Source organism: Dipodomys merriami, unplaced genomic scaffold, assembly GCF_024711535.1.
Source record: "Dipodomys merriami isolate MVZ:Mamm:240054 unplaced genomic scaffold, mDipMer1.0.p SCAF_6, whole genome shotgun sequence".
Lineage (NCBI taxonomy): Eukaryota > Metazoa > Chordata > Mammalia > Rodentia > Heteromyidae > Dipodomys > Dipodomys merriami.
In genome coordinates this window covers 54,666,477-54,689,886 of record NW_027206179.1, presented here as the reverse complement: position 1 = coordinate 54,689,886, position 23,410 = coordinate 54,666,477, and the positions used below count along the sequence as shown (strand labels likewise).

The window sequence follows — 23,410 nt, the reverse complement described above, 5'->3', positions numbered from 1 at the left end:
GCCTTCGCTTTCTCCTAATTCATCATAAACAGGGCTTGGGGCTCCCACTAGGAGTCCTCGTCTAAGCACATCTCACGTAAGGTCATCTCACTTAAGCAGCAACTGGATTACAGTTTCAATCCTAAGAATGTATGGAGAAACTCTAGCATGGCACCTATGAAACCCTCTGTGTACCTTTTAAGTTTTGTGGGCTGCTTCTCCAGACATTGCAAAGTCATGTGTAAAGAGTAACAAGCAATGAATGAAGCTGCCTTTCCTTCTGCAGGGTATGTAAATCTCTACTCAGCAGCGGCTCCGTGCCAACACTTTGGGGAACACCATAATACAATTTATGGCCAGAAATTTCCTTGGTCTCAAGCTCGTTGGGAACAGGGTAGGAGAGTCTGGTCATAAAGTAGGCTAAGTTGGTGTTGGTCTAGATTTAGAGAAATTAGCCCCCATCGTTTTGCTTTTCTCTCTGGTATAGGTAAATGCCTTCTCCGAATACCCCTTCCTCCTGTTCTAGCTGCACGGTCAAAGCCAGGAGCCTGGCACACGTATACCCCTTCGGGGTGCTTCAAGAACTGGAATTCACCAGTCATAGGAGCTCATGCCTATCATCCCAGGAATGAGGAGCCTTGAGAGTGAATTTCAAGCTCAGTGCCAGACTACATAATGAGATCTTGTCTCATAACAGAACCAAATTAAAAGCTCTTTTAAATTCTCTACGTCCAGCTGTAGTTAGTCCATAGCATCTGCTGTTCAAAGGGCACTCAGGCCTTCAGCTCTTACTCTGGTGGCTCCATTTTCCATCTATTAAGTATTGCCAACTATCTCCCAGGACCATTCCAGCAGGTATTTCCAGGTTAATTTGAAGATACCCTTGTGTATATGTATTAGTGTTACCAAAGCAACTTCATGAGTGTGTATGGCTGCCAGTCCAGTGGGTTGAACTCAGGGCCTAAGTGCTGTCCCTTAGCTTTTTTTTTTTTTTTTTTTTGCTCAAGGCTAGCACTCAACCACTTGAACCACACAGCTCCACTTCTGCTTTTTGGTGATTAATTGAAGAGTTTCTTGTGCAGGCTGGCTTAAGCAATTCTCAGCTCTCAGCCTCATCAGTAGCTAGGATTACAGACAACCCTGAGGCAGCCAGAGCTAACTTTACACAATAATTAAACCAGGCAAAGTCCTCCACTGAGATAGGTACACATCCTGATTCTGCTGTCACCTGTGGCCACAGCAGGGGCCCAGTTACTTGTCTTAAGAAGCCTTTCCCTCCCCCTTTATCTACTAGGGAAAATGTCCTGCTGTTTTCCTGCCACTTATAAAGTCATGACAAATTCAGGGACTGAGTAAGACACCAGATGAATGCTGCTGTGTAAATGCAGGGTCTTAGGAAAGTTGCTAGCAGGGTTATATTCTGGCTGTATGTACAATCAAGGCATTCCCCTCCCCCCTACGTTTAGATGAAGTCAGCAGTGGTTCAAGTGATCTGTGAGTGAAGCTCCAAGCCTTGGAATAAATGCTTTTGTCCATTCTATACATTAGACTTCTGACTACTCTTTTAAAGAAAGAGCTCCACACTGGGCACCTTTGGTTCATGCCTGCACTCCAGCTACTCAGGAAGACGTCAAAATGCTGGGCTAGAGGCTTGGCTTCGAGTCATAAGAATACAAGTCTACCAAGTGGAAGACCCTGAATTTAAACCTTGGGATGAGCACCAAAAACCAGAGGGGGAAGGAAGAACCCTGCAACTCCTTTGTTTTAACAAGTATACATTTGAACACCTTATCTTCTTACTTGTCTGATAGAGTGGGAAGGAGAGACTGGACTTCAACTTATTTACAAGTACATTTGAGCTCAATCAGCAGGCCTTTCTGAAGTGTATGCACACAGACACCTCTGCAGTCACAGAAGGCAGACTGATCCTCCACAAGGGACGCATTCAGGTAAGACAGGCACATAGCCCTGGAAAGCCCAGTGTCTGCTCTGGAGCCTCCTGGCCAGGGTTAAGCCTCCTAGCCCACACTCAACTTCAAGGTGCTTCCCCTTTGAGTAGGATGGTTTCATTTGCCTCCTAAGTAGTTAGCAGACTCAGTAGTCAGCACTGTGATATTTCCAGACATTCCAAAGCTGGAGTTCTCCCAGCTGGAGTGTTATCAGAGACTTCATTTCATGGTTTGGTCCTATAGGATTGCTGCCCCTCTCCTCCCAAGGAAATGCCAGATTTCCATAAACCATGACACTGTGGTGGACAAGGTTTAACTCAAATACTTGGTGGCTAAACAAGGAAAATATTCCCTAATCAAGAGCTTATTTAGAACAAGGAAAGAAAGACAACCACAGCATTTAAAGATAATTTATGTACATTTATGGCTTTATACAATTATAGCAAAGATTGTTCTTGTGTCTGTTAAGCACATCAGCATCATCAGGCACTTCTCAGAGAGTATTGGGCAGGGACTTGGAATCCTTACTGTTACTAACTTGGTGGTGAAACTCGGGAAGGTATGACTCTACCCTGATCTAAGACTTACAAGGCCATCACTGGCCATGGTGCCAGGCTGTGGACCTACTCCCGACCCCCAGGAGGGATCAAGGCTACTTTGTTTGCAAAAACCACACTTTCACCCGAAAGATTACTCCCCAACTAAAACCACAAGAGAACCTTCTTCTTTAAAATCAGTTCTAAACTAGAAATTGTTAAGAGCTGAAACCAAGAAATTCAAGTTGTGTTTTAGGGGGTGGAGTGAAGGGGATGGAGGAGAGCTCTGGTCTCATATATCCAGCAGTTGAACAAGTTCAAATTGTACACCTTTTGGAGATTGGTTTCCATTTTCATGTCCTTATCCTCTTCTTGGTGCATTCCATCAATTGATGGCTCACTGGGTTACAACATTTGCTAATTGGCCTAGACTTCTGTCAGTTTGTCAAAGCAAAACTTTCCAGGTAATACATCTATTATCTAAATATATTCCATACATCTATATTACGGAAACAATACATCTTTATATTTAAAATATCTGAATAGCTCTATAATACAATATGTTTTTAATAACAGTACAAACCAGAGGAAATGAATCAAACAAGGCTGCATAGGTGATATCATTTGCACATTTCACAAAGCAATCCTGTACAATAATATACTAATTACTCCAGAAAGTCAGTATTCTTTATAGCAAAAGAACTCCCAGAGGCCCCATGATATTTGCTTTCAAGAAATGGGAGACAAGGTAATGTTTGCTGGACTCCACTGAACCCACAATAGCTATCCACAATCTATGCATTTCAACACAAAGAAAATGGAGGTGGGGAAAGATGAAGAAGCATCTTCCTAAAGTCACTCTATGAAGTAATGATACGACTTGGGCTGTGGTTGCCTCTGTGGTGGTAGTGCAGGAGCCCTGAGGCACCTTCTGTACTGGAGAAGCCATGGTGTTGGAAGGAGGAAAGTGACAGGACATGGGAAGAGAAGTGAGCAGACAGGTTCTGACAACAAGCTCTATTCCATGGGCAGGAGGCTCTGCTGGGGGAACCAAGGTTTCTAAAAATGAGCGCTGATGATGGTTAAAACGTGGCTACTCAATCAATGTGTGCAACAGAAAAAGCCACAGTGGGAAGCTAAGGGCAGAGCTGTCTAATGTGGGAATTCTATCGGGAACACTTGTGTTCGATTTTTTTGTTGTTGGTGGTGGTGGTGGTTGTGGGGTCTGAACTCTGGGCCTGGACGCTGTCCCTCAGCTCTTCAGCTCAAGGCGAGCGCTTTACCATTTGAGCCACAGTGCCACTTCCGGCTTTTTCTGCTTCTGTGGTGCTGAGGAATCAAACCCAGGGCCTCACGCATGCAAGGCAAGCACTCTACCACTGAGCCACCTTCCCAGCCCAACACTTGTGTTCTTAACATGCAAGGAACAAGCCAACAAAGGCACAATTGCCACCCAAGAAAGAGCCAAGGTGGCATGGGCCATGTGCAAAGAAGTCAGAGCCTACTAAAGAAGGCAGCAGCAACACTGCTACATACCTGTTCTTTTCAAAATCATGATGTTTGAGCGATCCACTGAACTTGGAAACACTAATGGATGGAGTCCAGAGATAAAACCAATAAACCCATCTGTCAGTTACAGGTAACACTGAAGTATCAAACCCCAAAAGTCATTGTTTCTGGCTGCTAAAAGCCTAAGAAATCCTCAAATCCTTGATTTAAGCTTCCATTTTGAAACCAGTTCTAGTCCTCTTGGTAGCCATCTGTACTTCAATGAAAACAAAGCACTCCACAAATCACTGAAGTCCTGCTTTGAAATTTCCTCCTTCAAACTTTTCAGGGCAGAGGGGAGTGGGGATGGAGACTAGGGACTGACATGATTTTTCAGGGCAGAGCTACAAAACAATCTCTATCAGAAATAAAATCAAAGTGCAGAGGTATGACGGAAACTTTTAGTGAAGATCCACTGAAAAGAGGGTAAGCTGACCAAAATCCCCAGGTTAAACAAAGGAGTTTAAGATTCACCAGTCTCCCTCCATTCCTGATCTACAAACATGATGAGGCCTCCCAGGAACAACATTGTGAGACGTGGGCATCAGAAGACCTGACACTATGTATGCAGTGCACACAGATCACAGGGAAAGAGAGCAGGTGGAAATTCTTTAAAATACATACATAAAAACATATTTTGCTCTTCTAAGTACGAAACGCGAAGTATTCATAACTATACATCACTTTCCTGCCCAAACAGGGCCAGAAACGTTAAGTATCCAAGTACTAATTACAACAATTTTAAAGATTAGTCAGAAACATCACCAAGTAGCATCCCAAAGTGTACAAACCAGTTAAGCACATATAAAAGTTAGTACTAATCCAGTTAGAAGTACAAAAAAGAAAAAAGAAAAATATGAATGCTGTCCCCAGATACTTGTTTCCACAAATTTACAAGCAGACAATGTAACAAAGTAGACCCTAGTTTTAAGAAAAACATTACAATTCAGTTATCTATTCCAAAAATGATCTCAAGTCCCAACAATAACATCAAAAAATCATTTATCTGGAAATTAGAACCATTTTAAGTGTTTGTACAAATTTGCAAATAACAAAACAACCAACCAACAACAACAACAAAAATAGAAAAGACCTGTACAAGGCTGGCATGAATCATCCCCTCCCCCCCCCAAAAAAAAGTTTGACAGGTCCATTAATTCAGCAGATTGATTAACAGGCTACGTGGTTCTCATGTGAATCCTGTGGCAATATGAACAGGTCCAGAGCCGTTCAGTGAGGTTCAGAATGGAGATCTCAGTTCTTTGTGATTCATTTCTTTAGCACAACACAGGTAGTACAAACCAGAGTTTAACTTAGCAAGACATGAGAGATCCATCACAGTATTACAAAAAGTATAAACTTTCCTTGGACCAAATGGATATTTAAAAAAAAAAAAATCACAAATACAATTCCGTATCATCTACCATTTATATACAAAACTTGAAAAACACACCAGGATCTGAAAGTCTTTTCTGCAATTCTACGGTGTAGTGAGTTTGGCACTTCATTGTAATGAAATTTCCAATGGCACAGTCCTTATCTACAGCAGCACATAACCTGCAAACCTTGGGCAAACATCCTGTACAGGAAAAGTATCTTTGCTGCCAAGTCTGATGAAAGGGGAAAAAAAAAAAAAAAAGAAAAGAAAAGGAAGGATTTTTTTTCCCCTTTTTTTCTTTTTTAATCAAGAAAACTAAAAGGAGGGGTGTAAAGGGCATCTTTGGACTGCTTCTCTTCAGTTCTTGCGATCACGACAATTTGAAGCACTTTTAAGTGTAGCCTAGAGAAAACATACACACACACATATATTGAAAATATAGCAGAATTAATATTAATTCAACTTAATAAACTAGAGTGACAAGCATACTTGGGGGATAGAGGGTGAAGAGCTAGAGCTTTATCACATAGCTAGAAAATCAGTTAATTGAGAAAATTCCACTTAAAAGTAAAGTCCTTCACCATTTCATTGGTATGCAACGTATTCATTTCTTGAAGAGCTAGTAAAGAGATGCAGCTATCTAACTGTCCAAAGAAACTCTGTAATTCAGCTAAAGGAAGCTACCTTATAGTTAAGCTCAAAAGGAAAATCGATTAGCTGCAAAAAAAAAAAGTTGGGAGAATAAATGATAAAAGAACTCTCTGCAAAGGGCACACAGGTGGCGCCAAAAAGGGGTCATTATCACAGACAGCTCATGGCAAAGTCATGTGCTCCTCTGAAATTCTATTTTTCCAAAAGCCTTGGCATCACTGGGGTAAGCTTACCTGCTCACTCACTCTTAGCCTGACACCCAACTGTGTGTCGTGGTCTTGACATTGTGTGGGAAGCTTTGGTTAGGCAACACATTGTCAAAGTTAAAATCCAAAGTGTCTCCATCCATGAGGTCATTCCGAATGATAGACTCCATGTCGCAGTCCAAGCGCTCAATAAACATGCCATCCAGATCACTTGGGAGCTTCTCCTGGTGGAGGACCCCTGTCCTGCCATAGCCATTGCAGCTGCTCACCGAGGAGTAGCCGCCCAGGGTGCTCATCTGCATGAGGTGAGGCGGAGGCACTTGTAAAGATGTCTTCAGTGGGGTCAGGCGGTTCAGACCAGAGTGAGGCATGGTGCTCACTGTGTGGGGCAGGGCTCGCCCATTAACTGCAGATGTTTGCTGGCCATGGCCAGGGTGGGTGTGGGAGGTGGGATTCATTATTTTGTTATGAGATGCCTGGTTGCCATAGGCTGGCATGACTGAATTAGGACCCATCATCACATTCTGGCCCAGGACCCGGCTGTTGGGTTGGGCCACTCCAGGATCAACTGGTGACATCATGTCATTATGGGGAGGGGAGTCAGAAGTAAGTAACTCCTTTAAGAGTCCCGGTGCACAGTTAAACTGATTCAATCCTCCATAAGTCGATTTGCTGTCCTGAAGCGTTTGCATAGGCATCTGGGGCAAAGGGCTCATGCTGGATTGGCCGTACGTGTACTTTTGGTAATTTGGACTGGGTGAATTCAGACTGGTGTTGGGTGGCGCGAAGGAGTAGCATGGTGTCTGCTGCATCATGCCACCGGGTGAAGACTGGGTGGACACAGTTAATGACGTTGGCGATGAGAGAAGATTGAGATTATCCAGAAGGTTTTCCATGTTTTCAGGATTGCTGATCTCAGACAGGCTGGGGAGGGTGGAAGCCATCTTTGCGGCGGACGGTGGGTACACCAGAGAATGCACGTCCCCTTCTCCAAGATCATCCTGCTCGGTCATGATGGGCGAGAGTCTCCCGCTGATAGTGCTCGCGTTGGAGCTAGTGCGAGGACGAAATGTGCTCCAGTTGTCAAAGTCATCATTGCTGTGAGAGCCAGGGCTTGCAGGCCATTTGGAAAACTGAGACCCAGGGCTATCCCCAGCACCCTCCTGGCCAGACTGAAGAGAAGCTTTTTTCTTGGCAGCTCGGCCTCGGCTCTTTGCAAATTTACTGTTGTTGTCCATGGACGCAGCTCTTCTCCTGGGGGATTTTCCACTCTTGCCTCCCTCTGGATTGAGCATCCACCAAGAACTTTTTCCAGTTCCTTCATTCTGCACACGAATGAACTTGCTGTGCAGAGACAGGTTATGGCGAATTGAATTCTGTAAAAAGAAAAAAAAAAGTAACATTTAGAAATATATTGCTGTTCCACCTGGAAAACTGCTCTTCAACATGTGTTACATCGAAAATGGGTCAAATTTGAGTGAACAGTTATGATTGTTCTAAACCTATTACAAAAGATCTGGAGTCAGTGTAGGAGAAATCGTTATCTTAAAAATAGGATCCCTATCTTTCATTTGGCAAGCCCAATTATAAGCCATTTCTTTTCTACAGCTATATTTTATGGGGAAATTACAAGAACTGGTTTTAAGAGCACTAAAATTTTGTTCAGCTACAACGCTATAACAAATACTAATCAGTATTAAAGCACCATCAAAACCCCATTCGTATGCCCTTACTCCTAAAACAGACAATTCTTTTCAGATGAAGCATGCATTAATTACACCATTGAGAAGTTCTGTATTATTAGGCTCACATGATTTGGGGGGTGGGGTGGGGAAGAGTGAAGAGTGATAAGGATATATTATATATTCCTAGTCAAGAATCAAAAGCTTGAAAACTAGCAAGACCCAAATTCATTTAAGAAAAAAGAAAAAGAAAATGTTAAAGTCAAGAAGTACCTCTCTAACCCAGTATTAAAGAATACCAGCTAACTGCATGAGCTTCCTTATGGGTTACACCTGGCCCAAAAAGAAAATGGGTAGAGAACCCAGTCTAAGATGTACTTCTCGCTTCTGTTTAGTGGGTGGGTTGTGGGTAGGAGCCTGGAAGTATTACAACTATAGACTCACAATCTGCAAATATATGGAGGGAGAGAGAGCCCACAGTCCCTTAGTGTTCTGCTGCAGACAAGGCTATCCCACTGGGACTGTCCTGCTCAAGACACAGGCAAGACTTCTGATAAATATCCTGGGGTATCATCTAAGAAGTGAGAAATACTCCTAGCTCCTTATACACAGAGTCTATTTATTCAAGTGCCTCTGTCCTCTGGGACCTGATCCCAAGTCTGGGGGCTGTCCCTCAGGCTTGGCTTCTTCTGGGTGCAAGGATCAGCTCCTTTGGCATCCTGTGGCCCCTCTTGGACCACAAGAAGACTCTGGCTAGATTTGTGGTCACCTAGAGAGGCAGCCACAATGCCCACATCCTCATGCTACTGACATGGGAACAATGGTGCCCAAAGGCCAACCACTCCAGTAGAGCAGAGCCTTGGAACAGTAGATGGGGCAGGGTGGGGTCCCACAGAACCCCAAAATCAGAGAAGGGATGGGATGAAAATCTTGCTTTCTGAAAGGAGATAGTAACATTGGAAGGACGCTCAGCTAGTTAGAGCTGGAAAAAAAAATCTACATTTCATAATGTCCTCTGACCCTCTTTCACTACACTCTGCCCAGGATTGCAACCCAGCCAAGTGACAATGGTGGTCTTTTATTTCTAAGACTTCCCTAATCTTTCCCATGATTCTTCCTAACTCCAGGTAGCTATGAAGGAAGGGGCGGGGAAAGGGGAGATTGAGCTCCATACAAGATTCCCCAAAGAGGCCCAGGACTACATTTCTCTCGAATCCTCTATCATTCTTGTTGAGGGTGCCAAAATCACATGGGGTGGCCATATATATACATATACATGTAGATGTACATGTACATGTACATGTATACATACACACAGTGCCACAGCCTCATCTACTGTGTCCACAGACATTCAAACTCTCAATTCCTCCTTAAAAGCAACAGCCTGCCTGGGGTGGGCTGGAACACTGCCAAACACTATGACCCTGCACCCTGCCACACTGTCTACAGGCTGGAAGGCGGGAATTTTCACAATATTCCATCATGACAGTTTTGTTCTTCGAACACAATAGACACACAGATAAGCTCCAATAAAACCTCGGGAGGACAGGAAGTTTGACTCCGGTCTCTGTCACATTAGTTAATGATAAAGGGAGAGAAAGATCTTCCCAGATAGCAGCTTCCTGGTTGTCTTCACTAACAGGGCCAATGGGGGAGGGGTAAAGATTTAGAATACACCACATGATTCTGTAAGACCACTAGCAAGGGCAGTGGGGAGCATTTTTAACAAGAATGCCAAAGATACAATAAGGCAATCTTCAAAAAAAAAAAGTTCAAGGTTACTAACTCAGTTGGGGTATATACTAACCTTAGCCTATTTTTTTTTTCTTTCCAAGTCATAGCAAGCTCTTATTTATCAAAACATCGCACTACATATTTTTCTAAGAGGACATTTCAGGTCACCCAGAGTAACAGAGTTATCTACTAACTCTGCCAACAATTTAAAAAAAAATTTTTTCCCCCTGACAGGAAAAGGTTCGCTGTGCCGGGCTTGTTACATAAATTCCTGTTTTTCACACAGCCAGCAGGACATTAAAGCTCTGATAGCTCAAGTTTGGAGGGGTGACTTGTGAAAACACATGCTTTTATGACTGACCTGGAGTCCGCACTTTTCTCCACATGCCTCTGTGTACACCCATGCTGTCACGTGATGGGCCACCAGCCAGCACATTCTTAGGAAACCTGACCCAATAAGCTCCAGAAGCCCCAGACACGGACCTGCCATATTACGTGCTCCGTCTGTCATTCTGCTCTTAAGACATTCTATTCTATCCGCTCCATAGACAGGATTCCAAGCTCCTTAAAGGGCAAGAAGACTAAGCTTCTTTATAAATCCTAATCTCATAACCCCCAACAGATGTTCTACAATACAAAACATATTCAATAAGTATCTGCTGGTTGATATCTAAAATATTACAGGGATGCCTTACATATTACACACATTTTGTCCCTCCATTCATAGACAACTCATGTCACCCACGTTTATGGCAATCCATTTTGTGCTAGGAAGCAAGGAAAGGCACAAGATGCAATTAAACACAGTTCCTGCCTCCCAGAAGTTTTCTATCTGTATGGGAAGAGAACAGTCCATTAATACACACAGCAAAACAGTAGAGGACATCCATAGGACTGTGTAGGAACATTAGGGGAAAACTGACTGGTTTGGAAGTTTTTCTGCATGCTGCACGCTGGTGCTGAGGACTAAATTCAAAACAGTAAGTCAGATCAATTGTATAGTCTATGCACTTGCTATCCAGGAGCAGTACAATTCACAAGATGCTGCTGCTGAGCCCTGTATGGGAACATCATTTTCTGCCTAGCGTGCTCAGCTCTGGACACAGGTGAAACACAGTGGAGAAGTAGCAGCAAGTATCAAGGTCTGGCTGTTTCCAATGGCCAAAGTCTCCATAGTGGCTTTTCTTTTTTCTTTGTCAGTCATGGGGTTTGAACTCAGGGCCTGGGCACTGTCCCTGTTTCACTCAAGGCTAGCACTTTACCACTTTGGAGCCACAGAGCCACTTCTGGTTTTCTGGGGGTTAAGTGGAGGCAAGACTCTAATAGACTTGCCCTGGCTTCAAACTGCCATCCTCAAATCTCAGCCTCCTGAGTAGTTAGGATTACAGGTCTGAGCCACCCAAGCCCCCACAGGAGTTTTTCAAACTGAGCTCTATTGAGCTATTCCTCCATACAGCTAGAAGAGATTAGGGTCTGAAAAACTGCTCCCTACTCCCTACTCCAACCCTCCTCTTCAGAATGCCCTTACCCTACAATCTAAAGCAATAGACAGCCAATGAAGTACATGAGGATATCTTTACAACTTTAAAGTTTATCTCATTCTTGTAAAATTTATGTCCAAAGACATTATAAGTGTGTGCAATATGAATGGATTGTATAAACTGATTTGATACCCATGGGGGGGAGGGGGAGGAGAAGCCCAAAACATTTAGAAACCAATGGTCTATTATAGGAGATTTCTAGGAGCCTGAGATCCTAAAAAACTCATGGGTACAGAACCAGCCATGAGTCAAGTCTAGGAAACTATTTGTACCTCCCAGCAAAGTCTGAGTTGGAAAAATGACCTGGTCCTGCCCTCTGCTTGTAGCAACTGAGACCCTTATATTCTGAGAGCTAAGTGTGGTCTGATTCCTGGGCATCCTCCTTCGTCCTGTGACTCCTGTCTTCAGACCTACGATGGCATCTTGCTGGCACTCTAACCACTTGAGCCATACCTCCAGTCTGGTCTTTTTGCCGGTTAAATGAAGCAAAAAGTCTCATAGACTTTTCTGCTGGGGCTGGCTTTGAACCTGAGTCCTATGATCTCAGCCCCCTGAGTAGCTAGGATTACACTGAGAGTTACCAGTACCAGACTCAAAGCAAGGTTTTATGACTCTACTTGCAACACTACTGTGGTTAACAAACTTACCACTTTGGATTCACCGTCATTAAAAAGAATCAAAGTGACACACCTAAGTTGGCTATGTATGTACCTTCAGGGAGCAGAAATAATTCTGTTTACTAATCCACAAAACTCATTCTCTGCCTGAATGGGCGATAAATTTATAAACAATTTCCTTTTATTTTAGTGGGTTCCTCTTTATGGCAAGAAACCATAGCAGCTGAAGTGTGAAGTTCAGGTGTACACATCATCCCAGGAAAAGCTCCATATAAAGAGGCTTTGGAGACTCATAAAGAAAAACGGAAAGATCCCCAGAGATCCAGGGGCCAAGAACTGCGACCTGACTACAGAAAGGTGGGGGCACAGAAAAGGAAGGGGGAGACTTCTTATTAAGAGATTAGAGGGCTGGGAAGGTGGCTCAGTGGTAAAGCGCTTGCCTTGCATGCCTGAGGCCCTGGGTTCGATTCCTCAGCACCACATAAGCAAAAAGAAAAAAGCCGGAAGTGGCACTGTGGCTCAAGTGGTAGAGCGCTAGCTTTGACCTGAAGAGCTGAGGGACAGTGCCCAGGCCCAGAGTTCAGGCCCCACGACCGGACCCCCCCCCAAAAAGAGAGAGATTAGAACATATGACTAAATGGACTCGTTCTAAAAATCCTTTCAAAATGTTAGACAAACTAGACTTTTTTTTAAAGCACTTAATCTAATTTCTGCGAACACTCTCATGTGTGTAACTATTATAAGATTCCCAGGGTAGCCTTGATTCCTTGCCCCTATTTCTCTTTTGCCCCATCTTTTCCTCTAGTGATCATCACTTTCAGACAAGTGAAAACAAACTAAAGAGAGAGCAGAAAAGTCTTTACTCCATAGACTTCCCATTAGGACTGCTCATAAAACAACCTTTAAAAAAATCCAGTCTGCATGCAAACAGAAGAAAAACATGTGACTTTTAGTCATTTTTGTTTTCACAAGTGATATCAATAGACACAGTGTCAAAACAGCATGTAAGTTTGACTTAAAGAAGTGCTGGAGCAGAAGATCTGCTATGGACAGCTAATCCACACACTTCTACCTGAGGCTCTCCCAAAGGGCTGCTGTCATTTCCCAGAATCCTCTCCTCTGTCTTGAATACCTTGCAGACTGCTCTTGTTCACACTGAGGTCTTAGCATTTCTCCAAAGAACTGGAGACAAAGACTTGAGGCCTCATAAAACTGGAAGGCACTTGGAAGGTCATCTGGTCTGACAATGAGGCAAATCTAATCCAGACAAATCTAATCCATTGTGTAGATTCTCAAACCATTGTAGATACATTGGGCTCAACACCACTCTGTCTGACTCCAATCAAGCCTAAGGAAGTAAATGTGTCTACATTAAAGTAGCTTTCACTGAGCAAAGGATGTGGCAGAGTATACTGCCATGTAAAGCGGTGTCAAAAAGACAGCTCAAGACAGGCAAGAACTCGAGTGCATCATAAGAGGCCTACATGTATCTGGAGATTCCTAGGGAGGAAGAACCCAAGGTGCCAGCCTTGACTGGGCCTTGATAAGTAAGTCACTCAATCCCACTGGGCTTCTGCTTTGTTTACATGTATCAACAGCCATGAACATGAGGGCTAAGAGGGACCAGATAGCATGGCATGCATGGAAGCACTCAATCTATCACCTGGTTCACCGTAAGGCAATGCACACTGGCTATTTTGTTATGTGAAGTAAAGGAATATATAAACAGGAATTTTTATGCCACTGTGAATGATTCCAACTTGATTAAGTCATTCATCACAAACTTCCTGTTTAACAGGCTTCCTCAAGCTTGTTTCCATGTTCTCACAGCTGAACTGTAATCTTTCATTTACAGAAAAATGTTTTCTCCCCTTAGGAAGACTATAGATTAACATTTGAGTGTTTAGCATATTGTGTTGGTTTTCTGGTGACCAGTGACAAAGCATGTCCGTGAGGTTCTTTAAGGAAAGGGAGATATACCAGAGTCAAGACAGATCTTCGATGGGATTGGTGACTCACAGGCACTCCTATTTATTTTACAGAGAATAAACCTAAAAAGAGTTCCCAAGAGTAGCGAGGGATGGGGAGTTCAAGAACAGAAGGTATTGCCAGGAAAAATGTTTGCTATGAAGAAACCAGGGATAGTGGTCGCACCATTGGCCATAAGACCTGGAGGAGGAGGGTTCTGCCATGGAACAGAGGATGCTCCAAGCTTTGCCAGATCTTTATTAACCAGAAAAATATTTCAGTCTCTTACTTCATACACGTAGGACTTAAGAAAATGCCTTTAGGGATGGAACAGAAAATGCACTTAATGATATTAATTATATCAAGTTGCTTCTCAGAAGGCAATAATTTTTTAAAATACAATGCTTTCTCTTTACTCTGAAATTTAAGTATGTACCATAGGAAAGTCCTGTTATAAAAGGAAGCTAGTTTTTAATCCTCAGAAAGTAAAAACACCAAGTCTCCTGTGCCATCCATTCAATGCCAGGAACACCATTCAATGCCATATGCTCTGTGCACTATCAGAAATGACATACCTCAAAGACAAACCCCACCCCCTAAACAAACAAACAGGTGGGTTGAAATTAATACAAGGATCTTTCTCTCTATTCCAGATCACTAGGCACTTACCAGAATCACTGCTTTTCTATAACTCCTGTTTAAATTGTTAATATGAACCTCTATATTAGCAAAGACTAGAAAACAACACTTCACAGTCCTGGCCTAACACTGCCACACAAGCCACCTGGGCCTACTTTGCAATCAGTGTCATCACCTCTAGCTAATAAGGTCCCAGTGGTAGACATTTACAAACTGAATTTCACTTAGCTAAACTTCTTTTAAATGCCTTCATCACCACCCCCTTTCCCTTCCATTGTAATTTGTGGATCTGGGGGGTACTGGGGGTCCCCAAAGTAACCCAAAGGAGCTCTTCCTTGCTGAAATTTCAATTTAATTAACTGCCCCAGAGCACAGCAGACTCCCTTAACTGCCCTTGCCAAGTGGTTGTTTCAGACACGTAGGCCTCACCATGAGAATATTAAGAAGAAACTCATTTGTTGCTAAAGTGATTCTGCAGTTTCCTAATGAAAATCTTCGTCTATTTTATAGGCAATACCATTTTTCTCTAATCTGCGATGGCTATAAACATGCAGTATTACAAGGCAATTAACCACCTTACCTATTTGGCTACCATAAGAATAAGGCAAAACAGAACAAAAACCAAAAACAAACAGCACATTAGAATCCATTCTCTTTCAGGCTTAAAATGAAAACACAGAACATCAACAGTTGGATTAGTTTTAAACATCTCTAAAACTTTAAAGGACTAAAGTGAACGTTAATGTATTTTGTTAGAATTAGAATAATGAGCCCTATTTATTCTGTTTATGTTATGTATTTTTTTCAAGATGAATGCCGTAAATTGCTTACAAAACCCAAAGACAAATGTGATGGATACAGAGACCACTGGAACTTTGACACACTAATCTCTCCAGAGCCAATATCTGGAAAAACATTGCACTCAATGGATGTTCCACCTAGAACGGTCTGAGAAATCTAGAGAAGACTTAATCCACTGGATACATAGTCTATTTAACTAAGAACTGTTAACTCATAGTAAATAGAATAAAGATGAAAGTACAAAGTCTAGGCTTACTTGCTTTTTCTTATTTGAGGACCTAGATATGATCAACAGATATGATATTATTTACAGAATGGTCACCAAAATGCCATAAAGTATAACAAGCAGAATTGCACATTATTTACAATGTAAGATCTTCCTGCTGTGTTTATACATAGCCTTCACATAAGCTTCTCTGTTGTTCTTCAGGAAATCACAAACATAATATCTATGCAAACATTGCAGGGGGGGGGAGAGGTACTACTTTCTCCAAATTCTTAAAAAAAAAAAACAAACCTTGTCTCAAATCAGATACTTATCAAAACTCATTGGCTGATTCAATGTTAAGGAGCACTACTGAGGCACAGGACTAAACTGAAGTGAACCCCCCCTCCCCTTGCAAATGGGAGACTAAACCCAAGGGTCAAGGCTGTTCTCAGGCTTCCCAGAGGTCTAAAGGATGGATACAGCTAAGTAGATGGTGTCAATCTTACTCTGAGACCCAGCAGGCTTGCAGGTTAACAGCTCCACTCTCCACAACTCCTTCCAAACCAGCCTACCAGAAACTCAGTCCTCTTAGGACTCCAAAAGACTTGCAAACAAATGTTTCCACAATGTTACTTGCATTAAGTTTTCTGAAGGTCTGCAACTCCCAGAGCCCTTAAAGCCCACCACAATGGGAAACCAGCACTTCCTACTTGTCTTTGTACAACCCACATTTCTACCTCTGAAAACTAAAGAGAAAAGAACAAACTAGGTGGTACTGCATCAAGCTGGTCTTGAGCCAAGTAGACCACCCCAGGAGAGGGTACCTCTCCAAGACATGGGCTAATTGGTCCCAGAAAACCTTATTTTTGTTTGGTTGTGGGGCCTTAACTCATGGTATGGGCGCTGTCCCTGAGCTCTTTTGCTCAAGGCTAGCACGCTACCATTTTGAGCCACAGTGCTACTTCTGGCTTTCTGGTGGTTAATTGGAGATACAAGTCTCGCAGACTTTACTGACTGGGCTGGCCTTGAACCAGGATCCTCAGATCTCAGCCTCCTGAGTAGCTAAGATTATAGCCATGAGCCACCAGCACCTAGCCCCAAAAACTTTATATAGCCATCTCACCATGAATTATTTGGCCTTTGGAAAAAAAGGGAAAAGGCTCTCTGAACCACCTATGAGCTTCAACTTGAAGGCCTGGCAAATCTTTATTATCTAGCAGTTTCCCTTGTAGTGTGTGCTAGTACTAGGACTTCAGCTCAGGGTGCTCTTGCTTATAGCCTTTTTTGTTCAAGGATGACACTTTACCACTTGAGCCACAGCTCTACTTCTCGGTTGGTTTTTTTGTTTTGTTTTGGGGGGGGGGGGGCGGGGGAGGTTGCCAGTTAATTGGAAATAAGGAATCTCATGGAATTTCCTGCCTGGCTTTCAAACCACAGCCTCCTGAGTAGCTAGGATTACAGGTGTGAGCCACCAGCACTAACTGTATTTGGCATTTTACTCTTAAAACTAGATCTTGAAGCCACCCATGTCTTATTTTAGAAACACAAACAGTATTTTAATAATGAATTAGGAGTGCAAAACTGTCTTCATAAGCTAGCAAAGGGAGAATGCATGAAAGGTGGAATTAATCATTTCTTAAGATTTCAAAACCAGCAGGAAATTAGGAAGTTTCACACAATTTGATAATTAGTGATGATACATCTTAAAACTTTTGGAATTTTACTTCTCATTGTTTTCAGTGTTATCACTTTGAACTTCCTTCAAAAGGAAACCGAAGAGCTACTATGGTGGCTGGAATGTTGCTACATGGTACAATTTTTAGCAATTTTTTCAAAGCCATGTTCAAGGATATTTCAAATTATGGTTTTCCATCACTGAGTATGTGTGTGCATGAGAATTAGGTCACAAACTGTGAACATGAACCTGAGTTGTATGATGGCCTGGGTCTTCACAGCACGCAACCAAAAGGTGTACCATGAATATTAAGTGAGACCACTTAGAAAACACAAAGCATACTATAAATGTAAAAACATTGTCAATTCCATGGTAGAGATTTCTTCAGAAATGTAAGGTGTTCTAAAACAAAATCCCAAGGTTTTCTAGACTTGTTGATGTTGTTACAGATATTTAAACAACTAAGACATGAACAGTAAGCTCTGCCTAACAGATCACTTCAGCTAGCAACTCCCCTTCAAAGTCCACTTTTCTCTAAACAAACATGTTGACTGGCACACCAATTTATTTTCTTTATGTTTATGGCTGTGAAGAGTAATTAATTTAGTCAAATTAAATTCAGATCGTACTGGATGGTTCACAATGGTTTCTGACTGGAAAAAAAAAATAAAAACTTAAGACAATCATTCTTCAGTGGGACCCTACCACCCATCCCTACGTAAATTTTATATTTTAATTAACATCAGTCATGCATTTCTTTTCTTGTTTTTGTTTAGAATACTATTTAAAAATATTAAAAACATTTCTAAGGAATATATGGACATTGAGAAGAAACCAATCCCAGAGAATAGTACCAATCGTGCATTTCAATCAATTAGTTTATGAAGATAGATACCGATAAACTACATAATCATTCTAGCCCTCAAAGTAGCTATAAATAAAGGTAGGAAGATACATTCTTTACTAGCATTTTTTAAGTTGGATTATTTAGCTGTTTACACATATGCCTGACAGCTCCAGAAGCAGCATGTGGAGAAGTAGGGCCAGGACACAACATGGTTGTTCTGGTTGGTTCTGCCCAAGCGGGTGCCAGAACCAAGGTAGGGGTCGGGCAAGAAGACTCCTAGACCCAGATTAGATCATTTTTATTAGGAACAGAAGTATTTGGGTTTTTTTACCTTCTTTTGGGGAGGGAGGGATCCTGGGGTTGGGATTCAGGGCCTTTGCATTAGCCAGGAAATTTTTAAGTATGTATGTTATCTTCAACTCTTACAACCACAACAAAATTCTCATGGTATAAGGTTTGCTTCCTACAGGTTTGTGAGCTGGAAGTCTGGTCCCCAGTGCACAGGTATTGAGAGGCAGTGAAACTTTGGTCAACCACCACGGAATGGATAAGGAGGAAATCTGGCCTCTCCTGTACTCTGCTTCTTCCGGTCTGCCATCTGACTGCTCCACACTCTTCCCTCTCACCACTCACTCACAACTCTCCCAGGCATTCCCATCGTGATACCATCTACCAAGGGTCCCTAGCAGCCAAGAAGCCCTCACCAAAAACTGACATCATACTGTGTGGAATTTCTAGCGATGGGAATTTGAAGCCTTCTTGTCTTGATACTTTATTCCACCTCCACTATTTTGTTATAACAACACAAAACAGACCACTGTCTTTGGTATGTATCTTTCATTTCCTTTCTTGCTCAACAGAATTTAGCCACAGCTTATATCAAAAAGAGGGATTCTAGACACAAGTTATCAGTCAGGAGTTAAGCTAGGCACAAGCAGTTTTATGCTTTATATGACACTTGGTTGTTTTGAAACTCACAAGCTATCTTTGATTTTTTTTTTTTTAAATAACCAGATAGGCAAGACACTGGAGCAGGAACATTTGCTTTAAAAACAAAAAATTTTAAAGTCTTCTTCCATGAAGTATACTTTGTCCTCATTCGTTTTACCCACTGTTTTATACATTTGGCATAAAATTTTGGTTCTTACATCTTGATGGTTTATTTTTGTTTCTTGAGGTCTTGTGTGTCTAGGCTTGACCATAACACCTTTCAAGTTGTTTTGAAAGGCTGAAAGGAAATTAACAATGTAACCATGGCGTATTCAACATAAACATGGATAAAGTAACAACAGATTACTCACAACTTACTCAATACTTTGAGAGGTGTATGAAGAGAATCCAGGGCTGAGAATGATACATGGCTAACCTTCAAGGAAGTGGGGCTAAACAACCCCATACATGGCACATGCAGGCAAGAAGCATCAACTCCAGAAACTATTTCTGAAAGATTGATCTGGGCCTCCATCAGAACGGTATTATAAAAAGAGGTAGGCCTTAGGGTGTGGGACTCAAGTGGTAAAGCACTTGCTCTATCTAGCAAAAGCCACTTTTGGGAAATGCTGTCCAAATAGCAAGACGATGGCCAAAGCGTACAAGCCCCCGCCTAACTTAATCCTTGCATGTATGACTTGTGACAAATTTTGTGTCAACTTTCAGGTTTATAAAATGGGAAGAAGAAGAAGAAAAAAAAAAACCTGTCCTGACTGCTTCACAGAGAGGTTATAATAGATCTATCTCAAAAAGCATGAAGTAGGAGTCTTTTACTTCCCATTTCCTATATGGAAGCAGGCAATGTTTCTCCCCCCTTCCCCCGCCTCGCATTTCTCCCTACTTTAATACTGATCTACTAAAGTAAATCCTTGCTAAAATTTTTTTAAAGTATAAAATGCTTTATAAGCCATATGAGTACAGCATCTGTGTGTGTGTGTGTGTGTGTGTGTGTCACCCAAGCTTCCTACCAAAGAACACACCTGTGCTAGGTGTCAGCCCAGAAGGTTCATGGGACATAAAGGTAATACGATGACATGGTATCTCAGAGCTAGCTCTAAACAATGGAGGAGGCAGATGCACCAAGCCAGGTTAGACCACTCAGTATAAAGCAGGACCCACAGTCAATCTTTCTCACACCCCAGACACTGACAGTTAATACCAGTATCTTCAACAAGACACACAGTTATGAGGGGAGAATGGACCAAACTTCCTTCACTTCCTTAAATGATAGTTTGAGAGGAAGGAAGGCAGGCCCCATACAGGAAAGAACAAGAAAAGATGGGGAAGGGAAGATGGGAATGTTTTAGGCTAAGTTGCTGAGAAGGCAACAGAATGACAACAAAAGAATGAGACTTTTTCCAAGACACGTAAAAAGCTTTTTAAAAGAAAGTTTTTTTGAGTTTTGACTGCGACATTGCTCTTCACACTAGTAACTGTGACGCGAGTCCAACAACAGCTTTTCGGGTTATGGAAACTGACCTGGAATACAGAAACCTGCACACAGGTTTTCCCTACTAGTATACATGTAGTAGACTACTGGCTAAAACAGCAGCTAGGACTAGACATTTTCTAAATGTCTGACCACGGACAACCCTGACACATCCAAAGCCTCTATGACATGCTACTTGTAACTAAAATGAATGAGGTGTGTGTCTTTAGTAGGCATGTCCCTGTAAATTATTTACTCATTGCCATGAATGCAATGAGGTTTTGATTTCTAGTTTACCTGTCAGATGTTATCTCCTTCTGTTGTGAAAGTAGCTGTGTACTTTTATGGGCAGAATACATTGGCAGAGTAAAAAAAAAAAATTTAACTATGGCTTTTGCACTTTTGAGAAAAATAAAGAGTTCTGAGCAAGTAGAATAAGCAAATGATACACACTATATTATATATGCATATATATGTGGATGTAAACAAATATGTATGCATATTTATATAACCAATTAAGAATTTGCAATTTTCTTGAAAATTACATCTTAGAATTTTATTTTTCCAAGAAAAAGTAGATCTACCCTTAAGTAAGATGGGGCAAAGTCAAGCTAACAAAATCCACATTAGATGTAGACAAATCCTACATAGTGCTGAGAAACATGGATTTTGTTTGACAAATAAGGCAGGATGCTGGCCCAACTGAGCCATTTTAACTAGGCTTCAACCTCTATTTGCAAATTAGGATAGCAACTGCCATTCCAAATGGTTTCCATAAGGATTAGAATCCAATGATCCTGCAATGTGGACAAATATTCAACAAAACTGGTAGGTAGAAATCTCCAAACCAGGGTCTAGCCCCAACTCCAGGTGAGGCACACTCCTGATCTCATGTCATCTCCCTGCATTACTAGAAGACCTAGCACTGGTGTGCTCTTCAGGCAAAAAACACCCAGTGAATGCACTGGTACTTAATGTTTATGTGACCTTTATTAGAAGTAGAAACAAATGATGCTCTCATTTGAAGATTAAAGTCATGCAGGATACAATGGAGCAAAGGAAGTATGGAAGCCCCTGACCTCTCATGGCATGCTCAAAGACATGTCAGGACAAAACAAGGTTCCAAGAATATTTCCAGAGCACCTCTCAGCACCCAGCTATGCACGTGGATATCTGATGTCTTCATTGGGTACATATGCGACTTCTTGGCCTGGGCACTACCATTTTTTTTTTTTGCCAATCCTGGGCTTGAACTCAGGGCCTGAGCACTGTCCCTGAGCCTCTGTGCTCAAGGCTAGCACTCTACCACTTGAGCTACAGCTCCACTTTCAGCTTTTTCTGTTCATGTAGTACTGAGGAATCAAACCCAGGACTTCATGCATGTTAGGCAAGCACTCTACCATTAAGCCACATTCCCAGTCCGGGTATCACCATTTTTAATTCCACTAGATGCCTAATGGGATAAACAAAAACAATCCAACAAAAAAAGAACAAAATAAAACCAAAGGTTGGTGTTTTCTTGGAAAATTCAGAGTCCGCCTTCAGCTTTTGCAGGGTGCCACCCAGAGCAACCTGGAGCCACCCTGGAAATCATGGCCAAGTTTCTGGCTCTTCTTCCCCTTTCCTGGATAACACTGAGGAAACTGCTTAAAAAGCCAAACACAGACCTGCAATACCCTTTCTGCTGAGTGCTGAAATGCATGCCTTCACCTTGGAGAAGGTGCAGGACTACATTCATCTAATTCCAGACAATAGTACCAATTTGTGTTTAAACTGGAAAACCAGCTGCTCCAGGATCAGTCATCCTTTTATGATCAACACAACTTTAATTAGCCCCATCTGCTTCCTGTTGTAAGCCACATATCTTAACTTTCACCTGTTTGTACTGAACTGGGGCAACCCATACCCATAGTAAGTAGAAATAACTTTTCTTACAATGTACAATAAATTCTCATTAAAGTAACAAGTGGGCTGTTCAAAATAAAGCATGATTCAAACCAACAGTATTTCCCATAAGTGACAATACTTTAAGACTAAAAAATTCAACTAAAATGCTTTCCCACCCACTTCCTGCTTTTTTCTTTTTCTTTTTTTCTATTGAGGTTTTTGAGCTGTCTGGCTTCAGTTTCCTGACTTTACTGCTAAGTATGGGCTGTGTCAGGTTATGTAACACCCATGAGCAAATCTCAAAAAATGAATGCTGACTTTTTTGCAAAGAAAATCAGAATTGCAGAATATTTACATTAAATGATAACACTTATGTTACATTATTGTAATTGGAAGGGGGCAATCTTAGACAAGGTTTACGAACCCACATCTGTCAGCCCAGCCACGGGTCAGACTAGGCAGGCAGGTACCCTCAGGACACTAACTGAATCGGTGGCTGCCGAGGGGGACGTAGTTAGGTTATTTATTTTTAATAAGAGTGACATTTGTTAAAACTATGAGGTACAATATAGGTACTAAATATATTAGCCTCTGATCTTTTCTGGAAGGTTGGAGTATTTTATATAGTTGTAAGAAAGGGACAAATAATCAGAAGTCAACAAAGGAAGATGAGCTAGCTGCCTCTATTTTTTGAGACCAACACACTCACACACATGCCTGATTGGTGGGGTAGCACTGTATATGGCTTGAAAACTGCTCTCTGACTGATTCTAATGCTATCTCCAAAACTCTTCCTTTTTCAAACTGACCAAAACAACCACAAGCCTCTGGGACAGGGATCCTGGTGCTCACTGCTCATTGGTAACTCTAGTCATTTACCTGAGATGTAAGTATCATTTCAATGAGCCAAAAGAAACCAGAATTGTATTTTGTTTTCAGAGTTAGAGATTGAACCCAAGACCTCAAACATGCTAAGTAAGCATTTTACCATTGGCCAGCCAGAAGATTTATCCTCCTGCTACTAACAAGCCCAATAACCAAATACATCAAATCAACCTACTTTGCTGAGATAGATTAATATTTACCACCAAACAACGGTAATGGTTAGAAAGTTCTAGAAAAGTTTCAACTCTTAGGATTCAACA

General features: G+C 41.8%; 1 protein-coding gene across 1 annotated transcript in view; it reads right to left on the bottom strand.

Moving 5' to 3' along the window:
- Nucleotides 1-2,324: 2,324 nt before the first annotated feature.
- Foxo1 (forkhead box O1) overlaps nt 2,325-23,410 on the bottom strand; it is a 93,302-nt gene continuing 72,216 nt past the window's right edge. The window contains exons 2-3 of the mRNA XM_070002908.1: nt 6,275-7,623; nt 2,325-5,792 (exon numbers count right to left, since the gene is read on the bottom strand). Coding sequence (XP_069859009.1) covers nt 6,289-7,623 — 1,335 coding nt within the window. The 3' untranslated portion in view covers nt 2,325-5,792; nt 6,275-6,288. The remainder of the gene's footprint in view (nt 5,793-6,274; nt 7,624-23,410) is intronic.